The sequence below is a fragment of the Suricata suricatta genome, chromosome 3 (genome assembly GCF_006229205.1).
Source record: "Suricata suricatta isolate VVHF042 chromosome 3, meerkat_22Aug2017_6uvM2_HiC, whole genome shotgun sequence".
Classification (NCBI taxonomy): domain Eukaryota; kingdom Metazoa; phylum Chordata; class Mammalia; order Carnivora; family Herpestidae; genus Suricata; species Suricata suricatta.
The window spans coordinates 172,376,010-172,390,753 of record NC_043702.1 but is presented as its reverse complement, the minus strand read 5'-3'; the positions used below and the strand labels follow the sequence as shown (position 1 = coordinate 172,390,753).

Below are 14,744 nucleotides of genomic sequence, written 5' to 3'. Positions count from 1 at the left end.
AAAAAATTATATAAAAATTTAAAGGAAATATATCTCAGATTAATATTAGTTGATAAAAAAATAAAATAAAATCAATTCTATTTAGTATTTGTAGTTCTAATGATTACAATAAAATGTTAGGTTCACGTAAGCCTTATGTTATGACCGCTGCAGAGCCATAGATCTGGGCCATTTCCAACTGTGGTCACCTTTCAACTTGAGTATTATCTTCTCTTTAAAAAATTATGCTTTTTTCTTTTGGCTAAGTGTGAGTTTGTTGTTCTTTTAATTTTTGTTTTTTAACCAGACTTTGGACAATATAGCAGGTAGATCCTCATTACTTTTAGGATTTTTTGTTAGATCGCCGTGGTTGCTACAGGGCTTCCCCAGAACCCTTTTCAGGGCAGACTTCACTTCCTGATTCCTCAGAGTGTAGACCAGAGGATTGAGTAGGGGAGTGACCACAGTGTAGGTCACTGCCACCAACTGATCCTTGTCTGAGGCAGACTTGGACTTGGGCCTCAGGTAGATGATGGAGGCACAGCCGTAGTGCACGAAGACCACCGTGAGGTGGGAGACGCAGGTGGCAAAGGCCTTCCTTTTTCCCTCAGCTGAGGGGATCTTTAGGATGGTGTTAACGATGAAGCCATAGGAGATAAGAATTAGCAAGAAAGGCACCATGATCACCAGGATGCTGAGGCTGAATAGAGCCAGTTCTTTCACATGGGTGTCTGTGCAGGCCAACTTAATGACAGGTGCCATGTCACAGAAATAGTGGTTGACCCTGTTGGGACCACAGAAAGGCATGTCAGAGATGAGTTTGGTGGCCACCAAAGCAATGCAGAAGCCCGTGACTCCAGACAGGGAAACCAGACCGGACCCTAGCCTTTTGTTCATGATGAGCATGTACCTCAGGGGGTGGCAAATCACCACATAGCGATCGTACCCCATCACAGCAATGAGAAAGCAGTTGGTGCAGGCAAAGCCAAGGAAGAAGAAGAGCTGCGTGGCACAGGCCACAAAGGAGACGCTCTTGGTGGCTGAGAGCAGGTGGGCCAGCAACTGGGGGATGATGACAAGAGTGTAGCAGGATTCTGAAAAGGAGAGGATGAAGAGGAAACCATACATGGGAGTGTGGAGAGCCCTGCTGCAGCGGATGACAGCCATGATGGCGGCATTGGCCAGCAGGATTGTCAAGTACAGGAGGAGGAAGATGGCGAACAGCAGCAGCTGGAGGTCCCCCAGGCTAGAGAAGCCCACCAGGATGAACTGTGTAACCACAGTGGTCCTGTTGAAGCCTTGCATCTGGATGACTTCCTTCTGTGAAGGAGTTTGGGGAAGACAAAATGATAACCATCTTTGTAGTAAGAACATTCTCCCGATGCCTTTACTCTCAGTATCATATTTTCAGGCCCAGAATATGGATAGATCTCTCCCTCTCTCTCTCTCTCTCTGGACAAAGATATTCCTTTTGATGATTTTGAGAAAGAAATTATTAATTTCCAGCAATGGGAGAATGATTAGTTATGTTAGAGAAATACACAAAGATTAAAAGAACCAACCAAAGAAGCAAGTTTGATATTGCCAAAGACTACATGAGGATATGAAAACACTCTCCTACTATAAGAGAACAAACAAGATACGAAGCCATATTCATAACAAGATTAGAGGTGGGTTTGCTTTCTGATATATTTTTATGTTTTCCAAATATTTAACAATAATTAATTTGAGGATTCTAAATATGCTTCACTTTTATGTAGCCCAGAATGTCTCCACCTCTTTTTGGCTACTGTCCAAACAGAAATAGGAATAATTTGCTACTTCTGAATGTGATGTTATTATTTTTCCTAAATAAAAAAATGCCCTTTGGAATATCTGCATATCTAAATTATGCATGTAATTTATGACATCTGTCAGTGCACATGATTATTGGCAGCAGTCGAATTGAATGGCCTGTCCTTTGACATCAGTCAGTCATAGTGGATGACCTGTTGGGAAGGGGGCAAGCAAGAAAGCATGTCAGCGGCGACCAAATACAATCAGCAGATGGGTACAATGATAAAGGCAAACATTATTATTATTATTTTAAGTTCAAGGACAATTCCTGGTGAACAGTCTGAAAATCCAACTCATCCTTTGATCTACATCGAAGGCATCCTGGAGGGTTGGGAACGGGCTGGTGAGGTGAGGGAAAGGCAGGTTGCTCTTGCTGTGATGCAGAAATGCGCTTCCACTGTTCCTTTTGAATGGGCCTGTTTGTGGCATTTTTGTTGTCAGAGGCAGAGCAGTGACCTCACAGGCACTGATTTGCTTCAGGCCACGGACTGCTGGGAGCCACTTCTAAAGTAAGGCAGGTTTGCAAGGCCTCCCACCATCAGATGGCGACCGGCATCTACACCCACTCAACCCCCACTCAGGTTTTGCTTGAACACCAACCCCTGGCTGATCAACATCAGACATTGTGAAGGAACTTATAGGAGTTTCTTCTTTTGTGATTATAGGAACAAATATTACATTTCTCAAGAAACTTGTTTTTCAAGAAAACAGGCTATTGACCCCTGCTCACAAAGAACTAACTCTTGCCTTTGCTATGCTAAAAACATTACCTTGTATTTGAATGCTAAAGATCACTTCCTTCCCCATGTGCTAAGCACTATGTTCTGGGAAACGTTTACATGCCAAAGAATTTGTCATCAGAAATCATTGCCTAAGGCAATTGCATCTTGTTTTGTGCCCCATACATTTTTTTTTCAATAAAATAAGCTGACTCTCTGGTCAGTGGAGGGATGCCTGCCTAGTGATCAGAAAGAAGCCGAGTCTCTCTTGGTCCCTTTAGCTGACACCATCCATCCTTCAGGGCACCCTGGACTTCCTGGAGCTGGAGTCTGGCAATGGACCATCTCTCCAGGTCTCTCTCTGCATCACACCCTTGGAAACCTTTCTACCAGTGCATAGTTCAGTTAAGACAAGACCTGTTTCAAACTCCAGTAACATCCAGAGCCCTAATCACCTCACTTTCTGAGTCAGTTCAGAAATTTAGGAGACCAGGTTTCCTTGTACCACTCAACATCTCTCAACTTGTTGGCTTCTCTAACAACTGTAAAGTGTAACAAGTAGCCTGACATGATGCACTTGTACAGGTTCATTCCTTATCATCTCTGCTGAGGCTCCTTTGCTTAGGTGGTTCCACACATCTGTCATCATAACCTTTTCCCTTTGTATAAGGCACTTTGCGGAAAACAAGAGGCTACCTCACCACCCAGTAGATAGCACAAGTGTCTGGGGTCCTTGTTACAGGTTATGTGTGTGCACAAAGTGCCTTCTCTTGAGCAGAACAACCTGGAAGCATCCTAGTCTTTTCAATTACAGTATTAAATTGAACTCGTCTCCTATGTTTGGCTCCCTCTATAGATAATTGGCTTCCTATAGGGAGGGATGATTTTTTTTTAATTAATAGCTAAGTCCTTAGAATAAAGCATACTTTTTAGTTTATCATAGGTTCAACATTTTTTATCTGAATAGAATATAAAACAACTAAATAATATTCCCCAGTAGTGGAGTCAGTACCCAAATTTAAGTCTTTAAACTTATAATCTACTTCCTGCTCTCTATATCTCATGCCACTGCCATTTTATGCAACTTTTTCCAAGGGACTGAAGCAAGCAAGATCCCATGCTGCTAATTCAAGTAAAACTCATTTTGCCATTTCTGACTTTTCTAGAATAATCCGATTTTAATTTTCAAAATTTTTTGAATTATCAAATTTTATTTTTTAAATATATTTATTTATTTTTGAAAGAGAAAGAGAGAGCACAAGCAAGGGAAAGGCAGAGCGAGAGCGGGAGACACAGAATCCAAATGGGCTTCAGGCTCTGAGCTGTCAGTAGAGAGCCCAACGCATGGCCCAAACTTGCAAACTGCAAGATCATGACTTGAGCCGAAGCCAGACTCCCAACCGACTGAGCCACCCAGGCACCTCTGATTATCAAATTTTATAATATGAGACTTATTATCTCTAATCCTTGGATTAAGAGGTGAGAAAAAAGAACAAAAAGAATAGGAGCAAGGTAAGTCAGAGATACGGTGAACACACTCAACGTTAGGGAAGGTCAAGAGGATGTTGCTTAATGTTAATGACACTTCTGTGAGTCAACGTGCTTTCACCAGCTCCCTGAAGCATCAGCTTCTTTCTCTGTGATTCAAGCAAGAATTTGATTATATCTAAGATCATCCCTGTTCTTGGCCACAAATACAGTGTTTATGTTTTCTCATGCTGTTTCATATGCTTGCATAGCCTGTTGTTTTCTGTATTCAAATCCCCATCATGTCTCACATTCTCCAGTAAACCTTCCTTATTAGAATACACATAGATGCTTTTCTTCTTCATAACATTTAGAGATCTTGAAATCATACTTGTATGTTGAATAGGTCGGATATTATCTTGTAGTACTATCTATCTGTCTATCTATCTGAGTACTATATACTATATATTTAGATTATTATATACACCATATATCCTATACTAAATACTATATATTACATTACATTACACACAATATATTACATTATACTATATATTGTATAGATATATATAGAATGTAGTATATAATACTACATTTGTACAGAATGTATATAGAACGTAGTACATAACACCATATATAGTATATAATGTATACAGTAACACACACACACATGACACACACACCTTCTATCACTGTTTCTTTGAGGCAGAGGCCATAGCAATGTGTTCTGAATGATCTGCCGTGCCCACCGCACTACCGGACACATAATAGGCTCTATAAACAAAAGCTTAGTAAGTGATGCATGGTTTAATTCTCCTTTTGTTTCTGAGCTTTCTCATAGACTGTGATTTTATTTCCTGTAGAATGTGCTCTTTGCTCTTCTATTATAATCTATATCATTCCTGTGTTTTCTATTATTCTCAAAGTCACCTTTTTAAAAAAAAATAAAAATCTATGCTGATGTACTTTCCTGCCCCGCCTCTGTTACTTCTCTTACTTCATTTCTCAGTATTTCTTTTTTTTTTTTTGTTTTCAGATTCAATAGAATTTTTTTGAATATAACACAATTTATTTTTTTAACATATGCAATTATTTTCCATCATTTACAATACAGTAGTTACAATGACACTCCAAACAGAAAAGCAAAGTAAAAAAATCAAAACCCCAACTTCTACTTCATGTAATTAGACTTATACAGAAATTAGAAGGTTAAGTAACAACTAGTTAATCGCCTACTTTCACAGCTGTCTGAAGTGGTAATTGTTATATAGCAGCTTATCTATGATACATTCAAGATAAATGATACAATTTATTATTTGCCCATAAGCTAAAACACAGCCTGCTTAATACCTTTCCTTAAATTCCAATTTGATGTGATGTGTGCAATGTGTGCATATGTGTTTCTGTTGTGTGTGTATGCACACACAATTAGAATGGGTGTTTTTTTCATTTCAAGAAAAAAGCAAATAAAGTTTTTACTCGGATGCAGAATTTTTTCTATAATAAAACTATATTGCAAATCCATTCAAATTTGAAATCCTTGGTGGAAAATGTTTCCTTCTTTAGACAGTTATTGACAAAGAAGACCCACTTACCCACTTATGTCAAGTGATCAAGAAAGTTGACATAAGACTTTGAGTTTAGTGGCTCACAGTCTTGCAGGTCTTTCAAATGTTGAAAAAGGCAGAAGTAGAAGAAGGTCACTTGTAAAAGCCATGACATCTGTCTTAAAAGAAGAAGTAATTGGTAAAAAATGAACTGAAACATTTCATAAAGTGTTTAGACACTTAGATGTCCAAACCTTTTTGAGCTTTAAATAAGAGGTTGAAAATATTCATATGTCAACTCAGATTTCATAATTAAGTTGGAGAGTATTTACAGCCTTTTGGGATTCTAAGGACTAGGGCCCTTTGAGACTTAAGTGGAGCTAATGGGAGAGAGAAAATACATGGCTGAACTTAGACAAGGACATCTTATCTAATACCTGAAGAGAATAATTCAGATTGAAAAAAAAAAACCTTCCATCTTTGTAAAGCACTAAAGTGGTAAATAACTATTCTTTTAGCATAGGAGGAGTTTAGTTACTTATGGACAAAAAGTTTACAAAACACTGAGACGTCAAGAAAAACCAAGTTTTCCAACCCTGTGATTTACACAAAGCCTGATTGATAAAATGTAAGAGGTAAAGACAGGGGTTGGTGATTATGTAGCAAATCTCCATCTTCTTGAAGCCTGAATATAAGTCAGACAACTGGGTTTTTAAATGTCCTTCATGGAATTAATGTGAGGGAAAGACTTTTATTCAGCAACCATTCATGCATGGAATGAGGTGATTAGGAAGGCATGGCATTAGGTATTGCAGTGACTCAAAGATAGACTACACTGATCATTCTAATTTAGTAGGAAGACAGATACATGCATAACAAGAGGCATACTGAAACAAGTGCCAGTGAACATCAGAACAGCTAGAAATATGGTCACTGCCCAATGAAGATCCTCAAACAGAAGCAGGGCTGAGATTCATCCCATGAGTTTATGAACAAAACTGGAGATAGGAAAGCTAAGTGGAAATTACTATATCTTTCATGTCAGGACATTCAAGGGAAAACAAGTGAGGAGGAACACTGAGCACTTCTATTTCTGGTAGTAACCAGTCTGGATACTCAAGCAAATCATTTTTCTGAAAACAACTAAAATTGTTGGGGGATTTTTTTTAAATTTAAAAATATATTGACAAGCTGACAGCATAGCAGGAACTTTCAGGTCAAAATCTGAAAGAAAGCAAGAATCTAGAAAGATGAGGGGAATGCTGGAAGTTCCTTTCACTCTGAGGACATTGACTTATCTGGAAGGAATGACAAACCCAAAATGCTGATTTGAAGAGGTCACGGGAGGAGGCTGTTTGAAATTAAAATCCAGTGCTCACCACATGTGAGCCAACAAGTAGATCTTCTACTTTAAGCTCTAACTCTTAAGGATGGTGCCTGAGGACAAGCATAAGGCAGAACTAAGCTCCCCTAACCCCCCTTAGCTCACTATTATGAGGTACTAATGGGAAAGTTGCCTCAAGGCTGTACAAAGGCATCGGTCAGGGTGGGGAAAATAAATCCATTTTGGAGAGGTTGTGAACAGTAGGTCTTCGTTCTGATTTGCAGCTCAAATTTGCATCTCCACTTGGTCTAAGAAATTTGAGCTCTGAATTTCATTTATAGTGGATTTAAATTGGTAAATTTATAGAGAATCTAAATGGGCAGTTCTTCTAAAGATCTGCCAGACAGAAATATAGATGATCTTTGGAGAAAGGAAACCTGCCTAGCTTCCAGATAAGAACAAAATAGAAATTATAAAAATTAAAAACAAGAAGAAAAACATCTCTTTACAAGTGCATGATTGTCTACATAGAAAATTCTAAAAAATAGATTAAAAAACAAAACAAACAAAAAGAAAAAAACTCCTGGATGTAACAGATGGGGTTAAACCAAGATGAAGGATACAGAGTTAATATACAAAAGTCCATTTTATAAAATTTTAAAGTACTGATGAAAGAAATTGAAGACTTCAATCAGTAAAAAAATATTCTATGTTCATGGATAGGAAAACCCAATATTGTTAAGATGTTAGCTCTTCCCAACTTGATCTATAAATTCAAGGTAATCCCATTCAAAATTATAGCAAGTTATTTTATGTATATAAGAAACTGATTATAAAGTTTATATGGAAAGGCTAAAGACCCAGAATAGCCAACACAGTATTGCATGTTAACTACATTTTCTAATTTCTATATCTATTGTTTTAACATCTGGGGCCTTGACCAGGGAAAGACTGCCCTCCGAGGCTTAAAGAATTCCAATTTCTGGAGATAACAAATGACTTTTCCTAGAGCATGACTTTCATGTCCAAACAAAACAATCTAGGGCAGATACTCCTAAAGTGTCTGCTTTTTCAAGCTCTACATCATTTCTCTTTGTTGGTTATCCCAAGTTTAAGTTTCAGACAACAGAGATGACTCCACACTCAGGAGCTCTCTGAAATTACCAAACTGGGCAGTCCTAAACCTGCTTAGTCTGCTTACCCTGCTTTGCCCTTTCCTTCCCATGAAAACCAAATAAAAAGGTGGAGGGGGGAAAGGGAGATCTTTCTCATTCCCCCTTATCTTCTTTGTCTGTGGCCCAACTGAGTTGGTGTATTGACCTGAGTGGTATGGTGTATCATTCTATCCCCTTTCCTGCTGTAGGAACTATAATAAGCTCTCTTTTCAATGGCAAGTGCCTCCTAATCTGTTGGTCCATCTGAATAAAAATAAATTTACATTTTAAAACACATTAAAAGAGAGGAATAAAGTTGGAAGGCTGATGCTACCTGACTTCAAGACTTACTATAAAGTAACAGTAATGAAGGCAGCATGGTTTTGGTGAAGGAATAGACAAATAGAAAAGGAAAGAAGCTGTTCTATCATGAAAAGACACTGAAGAACCTTAAATGCATGTTGCTAAGTGAAAAAGGCCAGTGTGCAAAGGCTATATACTGTGTGATTTCAACTACATGACATTCTGGATAAAACAAAATTATAGAGACAGTGAAAAGATCAGTGGTTGTCTGGGCTTCAGAGAAGGTAGAGAGGGATAAAAAGGTGGAGCCTTGGGGGTTTTTAGGAGCTGACACTACTCTGTATGGCACTACAGAGGTGGATGTGAGGCATTATACATTGTGAAAACCTGTAGAACTGTAAAGTACAAAGCGTGAACCTCAATTTAAACTATAGACGTCAGTTAATGCTAATGCATTGATATCAGTTCAGCATGCCTGACAGATGTGGGCTGCTTGGGTGGCTCAGTCAGTTAAGTGTCTGCTTCTTGACCTCAGCTTGGGTCAGGATCTCTCATGGTTCTGTGCTCTCAGTGCAGAGCCTGCCTGGGATTCTCTCCCCCTCTCTCTACCCCTCCCTCGCTCATGTGCTCCCTCTCTCTCTTTCTCTCTCAAAATAAAGAAATAAACATTAAAAAAACCCACTAAATTTGACAAATGTAGTCCAATACTTTAAGATGTTAGTAATAACAGATGCTGTGTGTATTGCTGGGGAGGGTGCATATGAGAACTCTGTATTTTTACGCATTATTTTCTGTAAACCTACAGATACTCTGAAAAAGTGAAACATCAAAGTCTCATACATGACATGTTGAGAAATTAACCAGACACAGATAATTTCATTGTAGTGACCAAAAAAGGGTGAAAATTATCATGACAGAAGCCAAGGTAAAGGACGGGTTTGGGAGGATGAAGCCTGGGAAGAGGCACAGTGGAGGCTTATGATGTTCTCACAATGTTTAATTTATTTATCTGGTGCGTTTAGTTGTAACAACTCATCAAACCATATATTTATGATCTGTGTACTTTATGCTTCAAAACATCTACTTCAGTTAACAGGAACAAAATAGGAGTTCCTCTTTGGGGAATAATAGATGAGAAAATTTCAACTCAACCCACCCACTAGGAATAACCAGAAAAAGAACAGAAAATACTGGAGAAAAATTGGCTTGAAGACATCAGGACCCTAAGGATTAGAATCCAGGAAAAGCAAGAAACCTGGGAGATTGTTCTAGTACATGGGGATCATCCACTGGCAATTTTGGAAGAGACTACCAAAAAGTCAAGAGATCGAGACTCATGGAGTTGGAGGACAAAAGACCACCACGGAGTGGTGGGCTGTGGAGCTCCCCAAGCTTTTCAGTTGAGATTCACAAAGGGAATACAATAAGATGAAGGCAAACAAGAAATAGACCAGCAGGCCTTCTCAGAGCCTGACCCCAGTTTCAAATAGCCTCAAATCCTGGCAGACCTGAACCAAGACTTCATCTAATATCTGACCTCCATTGGTCCCTAATCTGACCAGGAGATCATAGAGGCACTCTGGGTCTCCTGGGGTGTACCTAGACAGTATCTAAGAACCCTCCCCCCAAAGTCTGGGTATTTTCCTTTATCCAGTGCACAGGCCCTTTGGTAAACGGAGATCCCTCTGAGAATTATTGGGTCAAGATTTTCAGGATACAATTGTGACCATGTTGAAGTATCTTTCTTCAAAATTACCGATCTTCTTTCACAATCAAGGAGTTTCAGGTTTGGGAATTGGTGCTGTTCTGAAACTTAGGTAAGAGGCCATTGAATTACTCTACAGGTAACTTGCAAAACCATCCATCAGACATAGACTATGATCAGTGTATTGATTGGCTCTTCATCTATTTTATTGCTAGAAATCCCTTGGTCGACTGGCCGTTTCCACAGATCACTGCAGTTCATAACACTAACCAGCTTCATTGCCCCCACCTTATTTCTGACAGTTTTGTGTGGCCCCCAGGCCTCCATTCTCCTGAATACTCTGACCCACTGTCTCTAGTCTACAACAGCGAACACTGCAAAACTCTTTAAGGAGGTTTATATTCACCACTGCATTCTGCAAATGCAACCAGGTCCCCTGGGTGATGGTGGTTAGTGTTGAACATGGAGGTTGTGTTAGTGTTTCTACATTAGCTCATTCATTTCCAAGAGCTTTTGGATTCCTTTATGGTGTGTTACAAAAACTGTGGCATTTCTAATTTATTAACCGTATGTCAATATTTAGTTCAGGCTTCAATTAGTTATTCTAGCAGACGATGCCATTTCTGGATGCATGAGTCAACATATTAAATTCTGAATCCCAGTTGAGTGCTCCTGTATCAACAAATATAATGATATTGAAATTGATGTTTCTTCTCCTTTGGCTTAAGATCTTCATAAATCTTTCCTGCATAGGGACATGACCTCCTAACTCCCTCTGATACAAATTGGCAAGACTGATAGGTTTTTGGTTTTTGTGTATTTAAGCTACCTCAGAGCTGGCCTTCTACCCCTCTATCCAGATTGCATTGTGATCTAGCTCCTTTTGGGGGTCTGTTAGGTGATGGGGCAACTGGCCCAGGTGTAACCACAGAGTCTTTTATGCAGAGGACGGTTGGTTCCCTTAGATGTGTGGGGTGGGGGTGGTATCTTCCTCAACAGACAAGGGTGGTTTAGGGGAATTGGAGGATCAAGATCTCAGCCTCACTTAGATCAGCTGCAATGCATTCATCCCATGTCTCATGTCTCATGTCTCATGTCTCGTGTCTCATTCAGCATAAGAACTTTAGTCAGGTTTATCTTTAAAAGCTAAATACACATCCAGTCTGTAGACTCCACCATTTGTGATAGCTGTCCCGAGACTCCACATGATGTGGACTCCTTCAAATTTGTTCAGAGGGCGTTCTGACTTTCCACATATCTTTTAAATTGTCTCTTCATTACTCATAACTTTGTTTTTGTCTGTGTTCACTCTCTATAATTGTAAAAATGCCAGGAGCTTACAAATTCTTTATAGTCACTGTGACTGCTGTGCATCTGAGCTAAAGCACACGATTGCCTGATGCTACCTTCTCCCACCACAGCCCAAACTGTGCCACACTGGTGCTTGCCTGAGTACGTGAAGGGGTGTCAGCCATCTGCATGAACGCACCCTTTTCACACTAGCAAGGAGGTTATCTGTGTACTCTTAGAGAAGTGACTTTATTCTGGAACCCCACGTTTTTTTCTTAAGTCATTTCTGTTCCCAGTCATAGCATCAGTCGAGGTCCCAATGGAAAATGAATGACACATTAAAATCGAGGAAATTCAAGGCATAGGAGAATCACACAGACAATGGAGTTACTTGGGGTTAGCGGCCTCCTAGTTTTTATATCCTTCATAATTATATCCAATTACTGCAACGGATACAAGTCAGCTTTCTGGGGAAGAAGGTAGGGTCAAAGATCTGGAGTAAATATGTGTATTCTGAACATCAGCACGATATTAATTCCTCCGTGAATTAAATAAAGTATTAGACGCCTCTGTGCATAGCCCTTTGGTCTGCAGTGCTTGCCTGTGGGGGCAGTGTGCTCAACTGTCCCATTGACATCAAACTTGACCATGAGATTTGCTTTCGCTAGGAAATGTAAAAGCTGGTGTGGAGCACATTTTAGCAGAAGCTTTAAGAACTACAACATAGATCTAATGGCCCCTTTCCCTTCTTTGATGAGAATGGCTGGCCACAGATAAGGGCAATTTCTTCAGCCTGGAATGCAGAAAAGAGGAAACAGAGCCTAATGCAGAAGTGGAGACACTCAAAACACCATGCTCAAGAAACAAACCTTAGAAGTTGTAAATCATTTAGAATTTAGAAATGTCTATTATTACAGCATAAACTAGTAAAATTTGGCTAATATGATAAAAAAGAAATACTCAGGGCTTACAGAGACCAAACAAAGAAATATAGAGCTGGCAGTATTAAAATGTGATTTTGAGACTCTATGGCAAAAACATTATCAATGTTAAAGGACTTTTGTTTATGATATATATAGTTTAATTCATTAGGAAACTACCATAATTTTAATATATAATATTTATGTAACATGTATATAAATACTAATAGATCTCAGGGAAGAAATAGAAAATCCACAGTCATTGTGGGGAGTTTAACAACCCTTTCTTGGTAAGTGATATAAAAAAAAGAGTACATTAGTAAGGATACAGAAACAATGAACACTGTTAAGGCTTTTTATTTAGGAAAAAATTAGCAAAATCCTTCATCTAACAATTGCAGAATGTATATCCTTTTCAAAGGCACAGAGACAGTCACTATACCCTGGACAATAAAGTAAATTTCAACTCACATCAAAGAATTAAAATCACACAGCGCATGCTTTTATTTGTTGATTATTTATTTATTTATTTTTAAAAATATAACTTACTGTCAAAATGGCTAACATGCAGTGTGTAAAGTGTGCTCTTGGTTTTGGGGGTAGATTCCCGTGAATCATTGCTTACATACAATACCCAGTGCTCATCCCAGTAAGTGCCCTCCTCAGTGCCCATCACCCATTTTCACCCCTCTCTCCCCCCTCCATCAACCCTCCATTTTTTCTCTGTATTTAAAAGTCTCTTATGGTTTGCCCCCCTCTCTGCAACTATTTTTTTCCCTTCCCTTCCCCCATGTCTGCTGTTAAGTTTCTCAAGATCCACATGTGAGTGAAAACATGTGATATCTGTCTCTGACTGACTTATTTCACTCAGCATAATACCTTCCAGTTCCATCCACGCTGCTGCAAATGGCAGGATTTCATTCTTTCTCATTGCCAAGTAGTATTCCATTGCATATATAAACCACATCTCCTGTATCCATTCATCAGTTGATAGACATTTGGGCTCTTTCCATAATTAGGCTACTGTTGAAAGTGCCGCTATGAAAACTGGGGTACATGTGCCCTTATGCATCAGCACTTCTGTATCCCTTGGGTAAATCCCTAATTATGCTATTGCTGGGTTGTAGGATAGTTTTATTTTTAATTTTTTGAGGAAACGCCACACTATTTTCTAGAGTGGCTGTACCAGTTTGCTTTCCCACCAATAGTGCAGGATGGTTCGTGTTACATAGAGCATGCTTTTAACCCACAGTGCACATATTGATAACAACACCAGAAAAATGAAGCCCCACAGGGCAGAGACGTTTATTCACTTTGCTCCCTATCTATATCCGGTTCTAGAATCATGCATGGTACATAGCAATCAATAGATATTCCCTAAATAAATAATAAATAGAAAGTATAGCTAGAAAATCTCCCATGTGTTTGGAATTTAAGAAGTATACTTCTAAGTAACTACTAGTTAAAGAATTCCTTAGTGAGAAAATACTTTAAAAATATTGCATATGAGAGCTTGTGAGATTTAGGTAGTATAGTACTTAGAAGGGAATTGACAGCCATAAATAAATACCTACAACAGAAAGGAAGAAGGACTGAAAGCTATTTGCTTAGCCATAAAATCATTTATTAGAGAAAAGATCTAAAAAGAAACAATAAAGAAAAGGAAAGAAAGGTTACAGTAAAAGTAGGAATTGAAAAAGGTGAAATAGAAGAGAAACTTCATGTAGAGATAATTAGCAAAGTCAAGAATTATTTTTCTGAGAAAGACCGATATGAAAAGTCTCCAGTAAGACTGATCAGAAAAAGAGAAATTCAATCAATGTTATTAGAATTGATGAAGGGGTAGGACCACAGATGATTTGGGAATACTATGTTAATAAAGGCCTACTGGGGAGAATGTGGTATCTACATATGTAAAAGTTAGATGAAAATCAATGAAACCTCAGTAAAACAAACCTTAACGTGATCCATTCTGGAAGCTATGAGTGTTTACTTAAACATTGGATACTTGAATCATTCATAAGACATTCAATAAAGAAATATCCAGGTCCAGATGGTCTCCACAATTTCAATGATTCACAAATTCTTCAGAGAACATGAGGACTGAATACTCCCCAAGTCGCTTTATGATGTTAGTGCAACTTGATATGAAAACTCAATGATAGATTATATAATGCCAAATGGGACTCCTAAGAGATGTGGAAGTTCACACCTTGTGTATATAGACACACACACACACACACACACACACACACATGCATTCACCTGCATGGGCACACACACACACACACACACACACACACACAGGCATTCACCTGCACTGGCACACCACACACACACACACACACACACACACGCATGCATGCATGCATTCACCTGCACAGGCACACCACACACACACATACATGCATGCATTCACCTGCACAGGCACATGCACATGCACACACACACACACACGTGTGCACACACACACAGTAGCACATAATGAATATTAGCACAC

General features: G+C 39.0%; 1 protein-coding gene across 1 annotated transcript in view; it reads right to left on the bottom strand.

The window, feature by feature from the left end:
• LOC115287190 (olfactory receptor 10T2) overlaps positions 1 to 1,284 on the bottom strand; it is a 7,592-nt gene extending 6,308 nt beyond the window's left edge. The window contains exon 1 of the mRNA XM_029933440.1: positions 321 to 1,284. Within this exon, the coding sequence (XP_029789300.1) occupies positions 321 to 1,284 (964 nt within the window). The remainder of the gene's footprint in view (positions 1 to 320) is intronic.
• Positions 1,285 to 14,744: the final 13,460 nt, after the last annotated feature.